At 36.1% G+C, this 17,776-nt stretch overlaps 1 protein-coding gene across 3 annotated transcripts in view; it reads left to right on the forward strand.

Annotated features, from left to right (window-relative positions):
- The window catches only part of LOC121379053 (transmembrane channel-like protein 7), an 87,335-nt gene that overhangs the window by 8,114 nt on the left and 61,445 nt on the right, over window positions 1-17,776 (forward strand). Inside the window, exons 1-4 of one of the 3 annotated variants that reach the window (XM_041507505.1) lie at window positions 1,994-2,131; window positions 5,730-5,786; window positions 14,184-14,277; window positions 16,540-16,879. In XM_041507505.1, the coding sequence (XP_041363439.1) occupies window positions 16,644-16,879 (236 nt within the window). In that variant the 5' untranslated portion in view covers window positions 1,994-2,131; window positions 5,730-5,786; window positions 14,184-14,277; window positions 16,540-16,643. Of the gene's footprint in view, window positions 1-1,983; window positions 2,132-5,729; window positions 5,787-14,183; window positions 14,278-16,539; window positions 16,880-17,776 lie in introns of those variants that run through there. The other 2 variants (XM_041507504.1, XM_041507503.1) reach the window with 2 other exon arrangements.

Below are 17,776 nucleotides of genomic sequence, written 5' to 3' on the forward strand. Positions count from 1 at the left end.
ATGACACCTCATTAAATCCAGTGTCGGGTTTTATTTTGTAATTTACGAGTTTTGTTTTATTTAAGCACATTTACCAAATTGCTGAACTTTCTTGGCTAAGTATATATATGGCACAGTACAGTACAGTACAGTACAGTACAACAGCCGACACACACACACACACACACACACACAGACAGACATATATATATATATATATATATATATATATATATATATATATATATATATATATATATATATATATATATATATATATATATATGTAAGAACAGTAAAAGTAAAACAAAGGCTACATTAAATAAAAATGGTGAAAGAAAAACACGCCCTAAATAACACTTTGGATTTCTCATTGTTTATACATTAACGTCTGATTTGCGACCCAAATATCCAACAAAGAAAATAAATACGTTTTGGGGACTGCAACTTGGCCAAGTATAGATTTTTACATGCCACAGAAATGCCTAATTCGCGAAATAAACGTCTGCCTCAGTAAACACCGAAGTTTGGGTGGTCGCTGAATATTTAATTAGATTTTTACGTATTTAAAAATGTTTATTCAAAAAGTCACTATTCACTAAATATTTTTGTTATTTATCACGATAAAGGATTGTTTAATAAAAACTCTCTGACCATCATATTACGACGGAATAATAACATAAATTTAAGCGTATTACAATTACTAATATCTACATTTACTCAAAGATATACATAACTAAATATTACAAGTAAGCTGGGTGTACAAATATTTGATTTAGGGGAATACGGTTTCCATTCATGAATTGCCAGATATAGGTGTGCCGTTATTTTTGTGAGTGTCACGTGACATTATTTCGAGCCCCACGTGCAGGTAAATGATGAATGTAAACCCTGGCAGGATCCGTCTCAACTCGGCCGGATGTTGAATGTTTAAATCATTTTAAACCTTATTCTTTTTAATAATGTTGTGTTGATTGCATGAAATGTATTACAGGCAATTTTTATTTTAGATAGACGGTTTTAATTTAGTATTAAATGATTATGTATATTTTTAATCAATGTATAACATGTTTTTACTCATACAACCAAAGTGATCATAGAATTGATCGCTACCCGGTATGTTTGCGGTACTAGGTAGTACCGCGTGCATGCCCGGCTTTTGTATATTAATGGCTTGTCTGGGCCATGTAGCTGACACATTGGTACATATGTACTACGGATGACGGATGAAGGAAGGCCTTGGGGACACCGTTCCAAAAAGAACAACCAACATACGTTTCACTCCACTACTCGAGCTCGGCGGCTGTATTCAATAACTAGATGGATCATCTCCCATGATCCCAACTCCCCACTACCTTGTGGGTTAATACTTACTACTCATGAAGTCTACTTATAGTTACAGGAACTAAAACACACCTAGGTGTGTATCCTAGAGCCCTAAAAAGCTCAATATAGCAATACCCCTCACCACTGGCCGGAATGGCCTCCCGTGACTCGGGGGGGGGGGGGACGGGTATGCCGGAAGTAGGGCGGTAGGGCGTTGGCGATTGGGTGTTAGGGATAGGCTAGGTTTGTCCGGTCTCCCCTGCCCGCCCTCCACTGGCCGCGGGGATCCGGCCCGGTTCGGTGGTGTATATATTCCACCCGGGTGTTGGACCGCGAACCAGGATTGTGCGCAATGCCCACCCCGATCGTTAACCTTTTTCCTCCAGGGCTTAAAAAAATATCAATAAATATTGGGAATTTCGGAAGCCCAGTCAAAATTGGTGTCAATTAAATACATTACATAATGGACAATACCATTCACTTATCAATTTTGGCCGACACACACAAAATAATGGTTAAAATCCCTAAATTTAGTATAAGATCCAAAATTGGCCCCTTTTTTTATAACCCCTCTGCCCCTGGTTAAACCACTGGCCCTGCCAGAGGTGGAACCAGGGGGAGACATGCCTGAACCCTAGTGGACATAGGCATGCCAAAACTAGTGTCAAGTCAAGTCAGGGTTTGCCTGGAGGTTTCTGCAAATAGATTCTAGCGGGATGGCAACAAGACGTCTCGAGTTTGCAGCGCGTGAACATGGCGGATTATACGTGGTACTGCACGAGAAGAAAATGGTCCTTTAGCTTTCTAGATACGTCCCTAACAGACGGTGAGTAATGATATATAAAATAACGTTAAACGTCAGTGACAAGGGATTTTGTCGAGAAAACGTCATGCGTCATATCGCGGTTATTTAGCTGGGTAATTAATTACGTTATCAGCAGCTGTTCAATCCAATGTTTTTCTTTGTTCCTATTTTCCCAATGTTTTTGTTTCTATCGATTTAAGTCGGTCGGGTTAACGTGTCGAGCTCCAGATTCCATGGCATAGTGGATATGATATGTGATAATGATAGGTACTGAGTTCGTGTCCCACCAAAAGCAATCGTAGGATTTCCAAAACACGTCAGCAACTGGGTGGGGATGCGTAGCTGTTAATTAGCCCATGACTAGGCTGACGTATGGGTGGTAATGCATAATCTTAAGAGTTTGGAGCATAGCCCCCCCCCCCCCCCCCACCCCTCCACCACATCAAAGATGTTATGCCATGGCAAAGAGGATAGTATACAGTTTTAAACTGGAGTGAGTTCATGCTTAGGTTTAATGGGGACAAGTAAATCTACATAACTTAGGTTCACCTATTTCACAGCTGGAATGCTATATAGTATGTCTACTGAGAGTATGACCCTTTGTGAATTTGAATTTGGTTCTTTGGCAAATAGCTTAAATTTAAAGGGACATTTCTGAGTTTGCTGCAATTTTTAAGATGTTATTGACTACACAGACGTTTTAACGATTGTAATTAAATATCAAACATATTTTTTTGCATAAAATATTAGTGACTGTATATTAAACATGTTTTTGATCGTTCTAATATTTGTACTAGGTTAAATTTCATTTTATTTCCTAAAATATGTTTTTTCATACCTACAAAATTATTTGAAGATAAAATCCAGTTTGGGCTTCTTACAAATATTAAGACGACCAGAAACACATTGAATATACAGACACTGATATTCTAAACAAAAACATATATTTAATATGGAAGTAACTTCCAAGTTTAATCATAGAAATATTTCATTAGTTGGAAACATCTTACAATGCAGCAAACTCAGGAATGTCCCTTTAAAGGAAGGGACAATTAAGGCATTTGGCCTGGTGTGCATTTTCAACGATATATAATGCACATCATTGCTTAATATCAACAAGTATAATCGTATAGTTAATTAATAAAACGGTTAAATGTGACAGCTATTATATATAATGGGCGCAGCCATTTTGGACCATCTCAGTGAGTACGCCCTCTGGCGAGCTGGTGGTTACGTAATACTTAACGCGTAACGTCAGGAATGAGCCTTAGAACTAGAGAAACACAATCTACCTGGTTTTTGCGGGATGATAAATAGTCATACATTGCAATGTTCTGTAATATAAATATACATCCCAATAAGCCAGCAATAAGTATATCCAGCACGATATATACTAGTATTATTTTTCAATACCAAATAAAATACCATTGTCAAAGTGGCTACACAACAAGTCGAAATAATTAACAATGTTTTGTCCATGCATTAACCTACGTACTGAAATGATACACGAAGTGTTTTCTTAGTTAATTGGTCTATGCTGTTAGTTGCTTCTACCTGTGATTCCTGATTGGCAGGTGTGTATTTGATTGGTAACCAGACGAGCCAATTAATTAACACTGTTTAGACACAAAAATACATACCGGTATTGTGGAATATTACCTGTCGCCCCATAAAATGGTAATGCACATGGTTTATTACTGTAAATAGTTCTGTAAAACTATTGATTAAGTTGACCTTTCCATCTAAAAAACCAGAACTGACCAATTACGTAGTCCCAAAGAAAAGAAAATTATCACTTGGGTATCGTGGGTTGTCGTTTTTGCTCCAACGTAACATATCAATAGGCCTAATAGTGTACATTTTTCCTTTGGATTATTTAACAGAGAAAAATACTGTAACCCCATTTTGTTCCGTTAATGCAACTTGAAATATATTTAGTTAAATAGTTTATTATATTATTACATCATTGATGCTGTTTTACAAGTCAGGTTGATCAAAGAGAAGCGCCTTGTCGAAAATTACTGCTTTTGTTTACACTGTGCATACAGGAGATAGTCAGGAGCTGATGTCACTTTGCCCCAAGCTATCCCACTGGACGTCACAAAAACGAAACAAAATGGCTGCCCCCAGTTAGCAGGAATAATCATGTTTTTTTTATTAACTCTAAAATTATGCGTTTTTCATTTGCTAAAGAGACAGTATGTGTTGGTGGTCCGGGTATGCATCTTTCCAACACATAAGGCTCTTGTTTGAGTTGACCCCACCTTTAAAGGGGCAATCTGAGTGTCAAAGTTGCATAATGATCCAAAAATGTCATTTTTGTTATGAAGGGTTAACTATTAATTATTGTTACACTAGTACCTTGAAACACATGTCCACAAGGAAGTACATCCCAAATAATTTCATTTACTAATGTTAAAGGGAAAACTGCTACTGCAACAAAGACCTGCATGAACTGTGGGGAACATAATCATGACACTGGATCATGTAGGTTTGGGCGAAAATTAAAATGTCATCATTGTGGTTTGTTTGGACATAAAGGAAAATTTTGTCGACACTTCTGAAGATTTGGCAAGGAAGAACAAGCCAAAAACATAACTGTCACAAACAGATGTAATACCACAGTGAACTGTTCTTACTATAATCTGTTTAGATGTGCATGTATTGCTAATGCAAACCATGTTTTGGGGCCTGTTTCAGGTCAGAGGGATAAAATATCATCGGACTCAACAAGTGACTTAAATTTGATTAGTGCGAAGTGTGTGGTGGGAAGATTAGTTAGCGCATCCAGTGTGGTTAATGAAGACAGTGCTCTTCATTTATCATTAAAAAACAGATTCGACACACTGAGTTCTCTGTGTCAAGAATGTGATAATTGTATCTGTATTTGTAATTCCCCTGATTTGCCAGTAACACTGGAAGAAAACAGCTGTTGTCCTTTAACTTCAATTAATGCCAGTTGTGTAATTAAGAGATTAGTAGAGGTGACTACCAGATTACATACCTCGCCCCTTTCCTTCATTTATACTATTAGTGATCCTGCTGATACAATCTGTGACACTTCACACCCTGGGTGTTTAGTAACTTCCTCTGTGGACTGTGTAAATAACACTCTCTGTGAAAGGGATCAAACCCTTCCTCAGTCTCACCATGACTTTAGTGTCAGTCACAGATTAGCATGTGTGTGTATATATTTATTGTTACTTATCTCTTGTACATATGTTCTTTGTAATGAAACCCCCAATGTTCTATCCAATGATCCTATCAATGTATTCAATTTTACCTCCAAAGGTCTAAAAATATGCTCTCATAATGTAAATAGATTACAACACAAGTTAGATGAAGTAAGGTTTAACCTTCTTCATACTACAAATCCCCCAGATATTCTTGGATGTTGTGAAACATTTTTCACAAGTGACATTTTAAATGACCACATTTCAATACCTGGGTATACATTGATAAGAAAAGATAGGACCAGTGACTTAGGTGGGGGCTGGGCAATATATTTAAATGATGTTTTAACTTTTGAAAGAAAAACTGAATTTGAAGTAATTAATATTGAAACATTATGGCTTGAGATCAAACCTACTTATAAAAAATCTTTTTTACTCTGTTTTAGCTACAGACCTCCAAAATCTCCCATTGCCTGGATTGATAAGCTTGAAGAGGAAATTAAGTTAGCAATGCATTATAATTCTGATATAATCCTCACTGGTGATTTTAACATTGATCTCCTGTTAGCAAATAACACACCTCAAAAATGGCTAAACATGTTAGAAATATACAATTTACAACAGATAATTACTGACCCAACACGGATAACACAAAATTCTAAAACTCTGATTGATCACATATATGTAACCATCGTAGCAAAGTACAGGAATCTCATGTTGTTCAATACTCAATTAGCGACCATTATCCTGTTTGCTTTACAAGAAATGGCAAATTTCATACAAAACAAAATGCACACAATACTATTACCTACAGAAATTGTAAACATTTAAATGAGGAGGAGTTTGTTAATGATTTACTAGATGCCCCATTTTATTCTGTGGAATTTGAGGAGGATCTAGATACTTGCTTAAAATTATGGTACAAAATTTTCAACAATGTATTAGACAAGCATGCCCCTTTAGTTACAAAACGAGTCAAGAGGAAAGAGCAGCCAGGTTGGTATTCCTGTGAAATAACACAAGCCAGACAGTTATGAGACAGATATCACAAGCTATGTATGTGGGATGAATATAAGGTGTGGAGGAACAAAACTAAACAAATTACAGACAAAGCCAAACAAAACTACTATTCTGCTGTGGTGAATGACTCTAGGGATCCAAAATCATTATGGAAATGTATCCATGAGCTAAATCCTCCACATGTATCAAGTCCAGCAGAGCTGAAATCTGACAATGGAACAACACTTAAGGATAAGACCGACATAGCAAACAAATTTAATGACTTCTTTACTTCTTGTATTGAAAATTTGAGAACTAATTCTGGATATGATATGCCAAATCTCGAGAAAGTGGAACGTTTTGTAAAAGAGAGACTCCCAAATGAGGAAAAGTTTAAGATAGCTCCTGTACAAATAAATTATCTTTATAATGAGCTTAAGAACTTAAATGTCAATAAATCATCTGGAGATGACAACTTAGGTCCACGAATACTTAAGTTAGGTGCCTTGGCAATTGCTTCTTCGTTAACATTTATTTTTAACAAAAATAATAGACAGTGGTATTTATCCACAATGTTTTAAAAATGCTAAAGTTACTCCAATTTTCAAGACTGGTGACAAAACTGAAGCTACAAATTATAGGCCAATATCTGTATTGCCAACACTGTCCAAATTAATAGAAAAACATATCTCCATGCAATTTTATGATTACTTAACAAAATTTAACCTTTTACACTCATCTCAATCAGGTTTTAGACCAAAACACTCATGCCAAACAGCACTTATTGATATAACTGATAAATGGTTACATGAAATGAATGAAGGAAATCTAAATGGAGTCATATTTCTTGATTTCAAAAAAGCTTTTGATGTTGTGGACCATTCAATTCTGATTCAAAAGTTAAACATTTATGGCTGCAAAGGGAATTCTCTTAACTTGTTCCAATCTTATTTAACTAACAGGACACAGCAAGTCACTATAGGAATGGCAACATCAGAACCTAAATCCATTATTTATGGTGTTCCACAGGGTTCCATACTAGGACCTCTTCTCTTTATACTGTACATAAATGATCTTCCACTATACATTGAACATTGTACCACAAGTATGTATGCAGATGATTCAACAATGTTCATGTCAGGGAAAACTTACTCAAATTCAAGATAAACTACAGCAAGATCTGAATAGTGTAGAAAAATGGTGTTCCTATAATAAAATGTTCATAAACACAAAAAAGACCAAATATATGACTATAGGAACAAGACAAAAAATTACAATCCAAAATGATATTTCTCTTATAATAAATTCAGAACGTCTGCAACACACTGAATGCGAAAAACGTTTAGGAATTAAAGTTGATAATAATTTAAAATGGACAAATCAGGTTAAACATGTGTGTTCCCTGATCTCTAAACGTCTGTATCTGTTATCAAAAATCATTAGGTATTTAAATTTAGATGCAAGAAAACTTTTCTACAATGGGTATATTTTACCACTCATCGATTACTGCTGTGTAATTTGGGGAAACTGTAATCAGGATGGATTAGAACGTTTACTAAAACTGCAAAAGAGAGCTGCAAGGATGATATTAGATGTAGATCCTATTACTCCATCTGCCCCACTATTTAAACAGTTAAAATGGATGACAATGGAAACACGAATCCACTATCACAAATGTTTACAAATTTATAAATGTCTATACAATGAAGCCCCAAACTATCTTTCAAACTTATTAATATATGTTGGAGAAAACAATCCCTACAACCTTCGAAATGTAGAGGATAGAAATCTATTAATTCCAAAACCTAAAATGTCTTTATTTAAACATGCTTTCAGTTACTCTGGACCAGTACTTTGGAATAAATTGCCTAAAGCTATCCGATCATCGCCAAATACTGCTGTTTTTAAATATAGACTCAAGAAATATTTTCTAAAATAATATCATTTGTACATATGTTTATTGCCATATATGTATTTTCTATTTGTTCATAAATGTATGCATTGTAATTCTGTATTGTTTGTACCTGAGGGCCTCAGGGAAGATTAGCTTTTGCTAACTGTGTTACCCTCACTAAATAAAGAATTTATTATTATTATTATTATTATTATTCATTCATTTTAAACACTAAGGCATATTTTTTACTATGAAAGCCATTTTTGATAACTGAAATCATGCTTTACTAAGATTTTATGGTTTAGATTATCAATTTCTACACATTCAAAATGTTTTTGGTCATCCTGTTGTTTTTAACATCACAAAAAGCATTTCTCATATTTTTAAAAACGCACGTGCATCCAAGAAGTAACAGTTATGGAGTCGGGTTTTAGTCTATTTTTAGAGGGTATTTCACCATTTCAAAGTCACAGACTCATGTTTCACTCAATTGTAACTTTATCCAAATGTGTTACAGGTTTGTAGATGAACTAAACTCAGTGTTAATTTTCACGGGTTGAAACTAGGGTCTGTCCCTTTAAGAGCCTGTAGACTACTATGTTGCAGTTGTTTGCAGTGTGCTGGAGTGTCATTAAACCATTCATTCGTTAGTTCATTCATTCGTTCATTCATTCATTTAAAAGAATTTAAAGAGACTGTCAAATGTTGTGTGTACAGCAATGGTAGGATCATTCTGACTAACAGAGCTATTTTGGCAGCTAATATTACATTTAAATTTTTTTTTCTCAATGAAGTATACTAGTGTCTGGGTATCCAATGTGTTTGCGAGCATGTACTGTTGTTTGCAGCAGTCATTGTTTGTTTTACCTTGAAATATGTATTTTTTGTTTTATGTATGAAATCATTGTAAGTAATGTTAAATCTTGTTTGAGATATTATAAACATTTCTTACACACCCATTGATGAGAACACCATTTGTTATTTTTGGTAACACATAGGTGTTTACACATGTATGTGTGTTAACAATTTCAAGACATACAACTGACTGGCTACTCCTAGGTGATGTCCAGGTCACCAATGCCATACATCCAATATAAAAGCAGCACAGTGGAAATAGATTACACTCTGACGTATAGTTAACCTAACAATCATGTGTCTGTGATGCGTAAGATAGCTACAAGTGAAATGGCTGTAATTTGCTTAAAACCAGGTCACCAATGCTATACATCCAATAAAAAAGCAGCACGATGGAAATAGATTACACTGTGATGTATATTTAACCTGACAATCATGTGTCTGTGATGCGTAAGATAGCTACAAGTGAAATGGCTGTAATTTGCTTAAAACCAGGTCACCAATGCCATACATCCAATAAAAAAGCAGCACGATGGAAATAGATTACACTGTGATGTATATTTAACCTGACAATCATGTATCTGTGATGCGTAAGATAGCTACAAGTGAAATGGCTATAATTTGCTTAAAACCTGGTTTTTAAGAATATGTAAGAAATAGAATAATATATTCATGTCCATAAGATACCATTTATTTCACAACTCGTTTAAAAATGTATCAAACTCACTTTAGCTCATTAGATACATTTTGAAACAAGTCGTTGTGAGATAAACGGTATCTAACGGCCATTCATGTATTACTCTCTATTAGTATGACAACATGTTTTATACAGATACTGTTATTCTAAACAGCAAAATAGCTTTGATATGTAATTACAAAATTACAGTCATCAAAAAGTCTCTGTTAGTCGTACACATAATAATAACAATGGCAGTAAATCCAGTACCCTGACAGTCCGTTTAAAAATCAGTTCTGTTTTGTTTTCTGTGTGGTGTAAAATACATTTCCAGACAATGGCTTGTGTCCTGTGTGTTATTAATGTTACATGTTCTCTGTTGGCTTTGGAAAAATCAATTGTTTTATCGATCAGTTATTCACGAGCAGATCTCATGGACATCACATTCAAGAGCATTGGCAGTTTCCTATAGTTCCGTTCCCCTGGGTCTGGGTGAATCTAGTACATGTAGGCCCAACTGAAGCAAGAGGGGTGAGGGGTCTTGGTCCCCAATTTTTCTTAAATAAACTAATTTGAATGGCTAAGAAGGAATGAAGGAAATGTTTTATTTAACGACACACTCAACACATTTTATTTACAGTTATATGGTGTCAGACATATGGTTAAGGACCACACAGATATTGAGAGAGGGTCTAGGTTCATCTAGTACATGTACGCCCATTTGAAGCAAGAGGGGTGAGGGTCTTGGTCCCCAGTTTTACTCAGATAAATTTATTTAAAGGAAGAGACGCCTGGTATGCATATTCAACGATATATAATGCACATTATTGATTAATATCAACAAGTATAATCGTATAATTAATTAATAAAACGGTTAAATGTGATGGCTATTATGTATAACAGGCACAGCCATTTTGTACCATCTCAATGAGTACGCCCTCTGGTGAGCTGGTGGTTACGTAATACTTAACGCGTAACGTCAGGAATGAGCCTTAGAACTAGAGAAATACAATCTACCGGGTTTTTGCAGGATGATAAATAGTCATACATTGCAATGTTCTGTAATAATACACATCCCAGTAAGCCAGCAATAAGTATATCCAGCGCTATATATATTATTTTTCAATACAAAATAAAATACCATTGTCAAAATGGCTACACAACAAGTCGAAATTATTAACAATGTTTTGTTCATGCATTAACCTACGTACTGAAATGAAACACGGAGTGTTTTCTTAGTTAATTGGTATATGCTGTTAGTTGCTTCTACCTGTGATTCCTGATTGGCAGGTGTGTATTTGATTGGTAACTAGACAAGCCAATTAATTGACGCTGTCTAGACACAAAAATACATACTGGTATTGTGGAATATTACCTGTCACCCCTAAAATGGTAATGGACATGGTTTATTACTGTAAATAGTTCTGTAAAACTATTGATTAAGTAGACTTTTTCATCTAAAACCACAGAACTGACCAATTACATAGTCCCAAAGAAAAGAAAATTATCACTTGGGTATCGTGGGTTGTCGTGTTTGCTCCAACGTAGCATATCAATAGGCCTAATAGTGTACATTTTTCCTTTGGATTATTTAACAGAGAAAAATACTGTAACCCCATTTTGTTCCGTTAATGCAACTTGAAATATATTTAGTTAAATAGTTTATTATATTATTACATCATTGATGCTGTTTTACAAGTCAGGTTGATCAAAGAGAAGCGCCTTGTCGAAAATTACTGCTTTTGTTTACACTGTGCATACAGGAGATAGTCAGGAGCTGATGTCACTTTGCCCCAAGCTATCCCACTGGACGTCACAAAAACGAAACAAAATGGCTGCCCCCAGTTAGCAGGAATAATCATGTTTTTTTTATTAACTCTAAAATTATGCGTTTTTCATTTGCTAAAGAGACAGTATGTGTTGGTGGTCCGGGTATGCATCTTTCCAACACATAAGGCTCTTGTTTGAGTTGACCCTACCTTTAAGTGGCTTAGAAGGAAGGAAATGTTTTATTTAACAACACACTCAACACATTTTATTTATGGTTATATGGCATCGGACATATGGTTAAGGACCACACAGACATTGAGAGAGGAAAGCCACTGTCGTCACATCATGGGCTACTCTTTTTCGATTTAAGCAAGGGATCTTTTATATGCACCATCCCACAGACAGGATTGTACATACGATGGCCTTTGTTACACCAGTTGTGGAGCACTGGCTGGAATGAGAAATAGCCCAATGGGCCCACCGACGGGGATCCTAGATCGATCGCACATCAGGCAAATGATTTAGAATGCACCTACAAGAATCTGAGAAGATGCCACTGACCTCTACTTGCTGCTAATCGAAAAGAGTAGTCCATGAAGTGGCGACAGTGGGATTCCTCTCAATATCTGTGTGGTCCTTAACCATATGTCCAACGCCATATAACCATAAATAAAATGTGTTGAGTGTGTCGTTAAATAAAACATTTCCTTCCTTCTACTAAGTAGCTTGTGAACTTTAGTGCCAATATCAATCATTACTTATAAATGAATGCCAGCCTGGCCTTTTCACATCAAAATGATTTATGATTAGCCTGTTCATGTCATTAGGCTTAAATGTGAATGTTCCCCAATTAGAACATACGTGTAGTATATTTGTTTTTGTGGGTTTTTTTTACTTAAAATAGTAATTTCTTTTTATCCAATATGTTCTCTGTTGGCTTAATGTTACTGAAGCTCTTCTTAGACAAATATTCAGGGGCGGATTATGCTTTAGGTAAGGGGGTTTTCTGAAACAGTATGTAAATGTTTATAATTTGAAATTACATGTATAAATTTTACAGGATACTTCAGAGAGAGAGAGAGAGAGAGAGAGAGGAGAGAGAGAGAGAGAGAGAGAGAGAGAGAGAGAGAGAGATATTAGATTAGATTAGATTAGATTAGATAGATAGGGAGAGGGAAGGAGATAGAGAGAGGGAGGGAGGGAGGTAGAGAGAGAGAGACAGAGAGAGGGAGGGAGGGAGGTAGAGTGAGAGGGAGGTAGAGAGAGAGAGACAGAGAGAGAGGGAGGGAGGTAGATAGAGAGAGAGGGTGATAGAGAGGGAGGGAGAGGGAAGGAGATAGAGAGAGAGGGAGGGAGGTAGAGAGAAAGAAAGAGAGGGAGGGAGAGAAATGTAGAGAGAGAGAGAGAGACTGTTTATTGTGAACTTTTTCAAACTGATATGTACATCAGCACTACTTAATACAGTTACTTGCATTCATTTTTAGCCGGGGTGGGGGGGGGGGGGGGGTCCGTTCAACTGGAAAACCCCCATAATCCACCCCTGATATTGCAGACAAATTTTGTACAATATTGTAAGAGGACTAATTTCCATTTAAAATAAAAACTAGCTGACTAATGCAGTTTGTTGAGCAAGACTTTAACATACAACACAAGCGTATGTCTTTGTGGCATTGTAGATATTGTTGCCATTTTTATACACCTGTTTTATGGTATGGTGTTGTCTGTTCTTCCATCCGTATATAAATATGGAAACATTTCGTTTTGGGGTCATATCTTCCGTATCAATTCATATAGGATTATCAAACCTTGCATGCAAATACAACTCGGGGCTAACTCTGGGTGAGCAAAACAATTCTTCAAATTGTCTGTTAACTTCAAAAATTGCAAAAATTGTCAAGTTATTTTCTTTAAAATGTCAATTATTACATGAAATTATTTTGCCAAACTAAAATAGAATCCGCCAACTGATTTCAAAATTTGCAGTTGGCGAATTTGGCATGTGCCAGAGCTAGCCCTGCAACTTGGGATGCCGGTGTGTTGCATACCATAACTAGGTCACTGTGACCTACTTTTCATGAATTATTGAACATTAAAGGAAATCCTGGTCTGGATCATATCTTCCTTTTTAATTCATATAGGATCATCAAACCTTGCATGCAAGTACAACGTTGGATGGTGGTGTCACGTGTACCATAACTAGGTCACCACAAAAAACATTTTATGCATTTCTGCCCATTAAAGGAAATCCTTGTCTGGGCCAAATCTTCCTTATTAATTTGTATAGGATCATCAAACTTTGCATGAAAATATAACTTGGGATGATGGTGTGTCACATACAATAACTAGGTTACCACTACCGACTTTTCATGCATTACTGCACATTAAAGAAGATTCTTGTATGTGCCATATCTTGCTTATCAATTCATATTGGATAATCACACCTTGCATGCAAGAACATCTTGGGATGGCTGTGTGTTGTGTCTTGTATACCATATCTAGGTCAACATGACATACTTTTGATGGGCATATCATCGGTACTCGTTACAATTATCCTACTTCTATATATATATATATATATATATATATATATATATATATATATATATATACACACAGTAGGTCTATTAACAGTTATTAAAATGGTTACTTGAGGTTTTTGTTATGACATCAAGAATCACCAGTGTTTGGTGTTTTAACTAATTTAAGGGGACATACTCTGGCCAGCCCCCTGATGAAGGTGATGATGACTCGGTGTTTGTTGACCAAAAAGAGAGCCAGCCACTGTTGTCCAAAACACCAGGTAATCAAGCCGGCAGTTCTTGCATGTAGTCGGGACTACTGCAAATCACTAGTGAATCAAAATTCATGTTGAAAAATGTTCGTAGTATAGTACCTGTTTCTACTGTTACACTGTCCTTTTCTTTAGGCAATGAAGTAAGGTTAATAAATTGGAGGTTAATAAATTGAAAATATATACAGTGAAACCTGTCTAAACCAGACCCTGAACATACTGAAATCCTGGCAAAACCAACCAAATTTCATGGTCCCAAATTTTCTTCTATTTAAACCATGTATATAAAGCTCTGATAAAACCGGAACCTGTCCATTTCAGAAACCGGACTGATTTTTGGTTCAGAAATGTAAAATTCTTCTTGTTTTTATTTATGTTTTAATGTTGGTTCATAAATAAGAACGATACATAACAACATTGGGATACAACGACATTATTATTAGTCAGACAGTCACATTCATTCGGTAATTCTCTGACTTGTTCATTTACAGTTTCAGATTTGATGCCAATGTCAAGGGAAATAACTCTGTATTCTAAAATGCGACCCTCTAAACACGGGATCCTGTCTAAACCGGATAAATATTAGGTCCTTGATGTGATCCGGTTTAGACAGGTTTCACTGTACTACTATCTCAACTGAATCTGATTTAAAAAAATAATGTTAGCTTAACTGGCAGAAGTATGTAGGGTGGAGGGGTTATCACTAGACAGCTGAAGTTACTTACATGTAAATGCATGCAGGACAGAATATTTGGACGGTCATTGCAGGGTTCGACCTTAGCAGTAGTCCAAGATGTTTTGACTACCAATTTCTCACTTGGTCATCTTTTGTAGTGTTAATTTGTTATTAATTGATTAAGTCCAGCATAAAGCTTTTAATATTATGTACGTGTTTTATACAGACCTCTGAATATTGCGAGAGCAATAGTTTCGTTTGTGCATTGTTCGCTTAAGTATTCACAAATTTGAATTTATGACATCATTTACATTTTCATGATGGGTTACCTAAAAACAAAAATGGGTTACCTGAAAACAAAAATGAGTTACCTGAATTTGTTTTTGTGTAACCCATAAATAGTTTACGCAAATGTTCAATTCTCAGAGACCTGGCCTGGTGCTTATAAAGCGTTTAGAGTCCAGACTCGAGACTCTAATAGAGTCTGAGACAGTATTGTCATGACAACGCCATACAAATTGTGTGCGTGTGACATCATTAGAGATAGAGTCTGAGACAGTAATGTCATGACAATGCCATACAAATTGTGTGCGTGTGACATCATTAGAGATAGAGTCTGAGACAGTAAATTCATGACAACGCCATACAAATTGTGTGCGTGTGACATCATTAGAGATAGAGTCTGAGACAGTAACGTCATGACAACGCCATACAAATTGTGTGCGTGTGACATCATTAGAGATTTAGTCTGGACTCTAAAAGTTTTATAAGCACGGGCCCAGGGGCCTAATTCACTAAACTCTCACAACTTTGCGATCTCGCAGTGCAATGCTAAAAGACTTGCAAAGAGGATGCTTTGTTGTCTAGCAGAGCCTAAGAGACCTTTGTGAATTAGGCCCCTGGCCCCCGTTCCATGAAGCTATCTTAGCACTAGTATCGCCGTAAATACCTAGCATCGTGACCTTATCTTTTTTCTACGATCACCAGCCCATTCCATGACACGGTGTAGCTTACTATTGTCGTAAATTACTGTGAAAATTTACAATAGGTACGAGGCAGTTGTAAGCCACTAACGTAGATGTCAAATGGCAGTTGGATGATGATTTGATAATTTTCTAAGAAAGATTCTAACTTATTGTGTAAAAATAGATCTAATACATACCAAATACCTTTTATGAAACTCGGCGTTCCATGAAAAACATTCTAGACCATACGACCTTCACACGAAAATATGGGAGATAACTCTCATGTCTTATGCATTTGGCAATTTTCACTTAGCACACAAACTGTCAAAGTTACTTCATGGATGTCCGATACCAATGAAAACATCCAAGATGTTTAGAAAAGTCAATAACCAATTTATTATATAACTAATTCGCACTTCTTTGCAAAGAATATATTAATCATTAAAGGGGCACTACGACTACCATAAGGTTGCTTTGTGGAACGGCTGTAAAGTTTACGGTGCCAGTTGTAAAATTCACCTTAAGTCACTACAATTAACCTTAGCTACAATTCTTTCATGGAATGGGGCCCTGGTGTACACATGTTTATAGTTTGTTTTCACTGATACTAACTGTCTCTTTGTTTTCCAGATGTCTTTCAAGATGATGACCCAGACTGGAAACGCACAACCCGGGCGGCCATTTTTGACCGCCTGCCCAGTCATTGTGCTCTGGCTAGTGATGAGGGCATCACAATGGCCCGGACGCTTGGTAAAACGTGGAGACGAAGAGCACGGAACCATCTGCGCCAGGCTGAAACGGAGGTGGACGGCCCGTCTTGTTCCTATGCCGAGCCGTTGGAATCTGGGGACAGTCGACACCATTATGACTTGTCCTTGTCCAGCGATCATGACAGCAGCTTTCACACACTGTCCAAGCGTTCCAGTGTTAAGTCTATGACAGCAAGAATGGCAGTGAGGAGAAAATATATGTAAGTATTTATGATTATTTAAATACAGTGAAACCCCTCTAAACCGAACAAACTCGGGACCAAGACAAATGTCCGGTTTTAAGAGGGATCTTTTTTAAAGAGGTTAAGTTCTGTACTGGTTTTTAAAACTGGACTCTGTAAAATTTCCGGTTTTGAGGAAAGTCTGGTTTACAGACAGTCTGGTCTTGAGAGGTTTCATTGTATATGCTTAGTGTTTTCCATAGAAATTTGTCCAAGCATAGTAGACTAAACACTATTTCACCATTTTCAGGGCATTTTTTGTTTCATTAAAGACAAAACATTAATAAAAATTACAATAAATGTTATTAACGTGCTTTCTTTAATAAATGAATGACAAAATATATAACAAGGATATTTTATCAATTAATAATAAATTTTCTGAGTGTTTTATAAAGGCAATTTTAGAATTAATTATTGAAAAATTAATCTCAGGGCAACATGGTGCTGATTAAGGCAAGATGGTGCTAGACTATTGAGGCATAGTGCCACACCATGTTAAAGAAAGCTAGAGCAAACACTAATGCATTGATATAAAAACCTAGTAATGCAGTTAAAATAGTTTAGAAAAGACAAAAAGTCTACAAAAACTGAGTTACCAGTATTAATAATTTTGCTTTTATTTACTGGTACCATTAATTTATTTTGAATATCTAATACCCAGGCTCATGTGCCTATGGGGGTCATGGGTCAAACCCCCCCCCCCACTAAAGTAAATTTAAAAAAAAAAAATTCTGGACGAGCATGACTTGACACCCTATAAACTTCACTTGCCACAGTCTAGACCTCGATGTATGAATTCCTGCATACACACCAGAGTACCTATTAATTCTTGTGTATTATGTACACACCACTTTTAATGTTTACCCCAAGAGAAGT

This window comes from Gigantopelta aegis, chromosome 8, assembly GCF_016097555.1.
Source record: "Gigantopelta aegis isolate Gae_Host chromosome 8, Gae_host_genome, whole genome shotgun sequence".
Classification (NCBI taxonomy): Eukaryota; Metazoa; Mollusca; class Gastropoda; order Neomphalida; family Peltospiridae; genus Gigantopelta; species Gigantopelta aegis.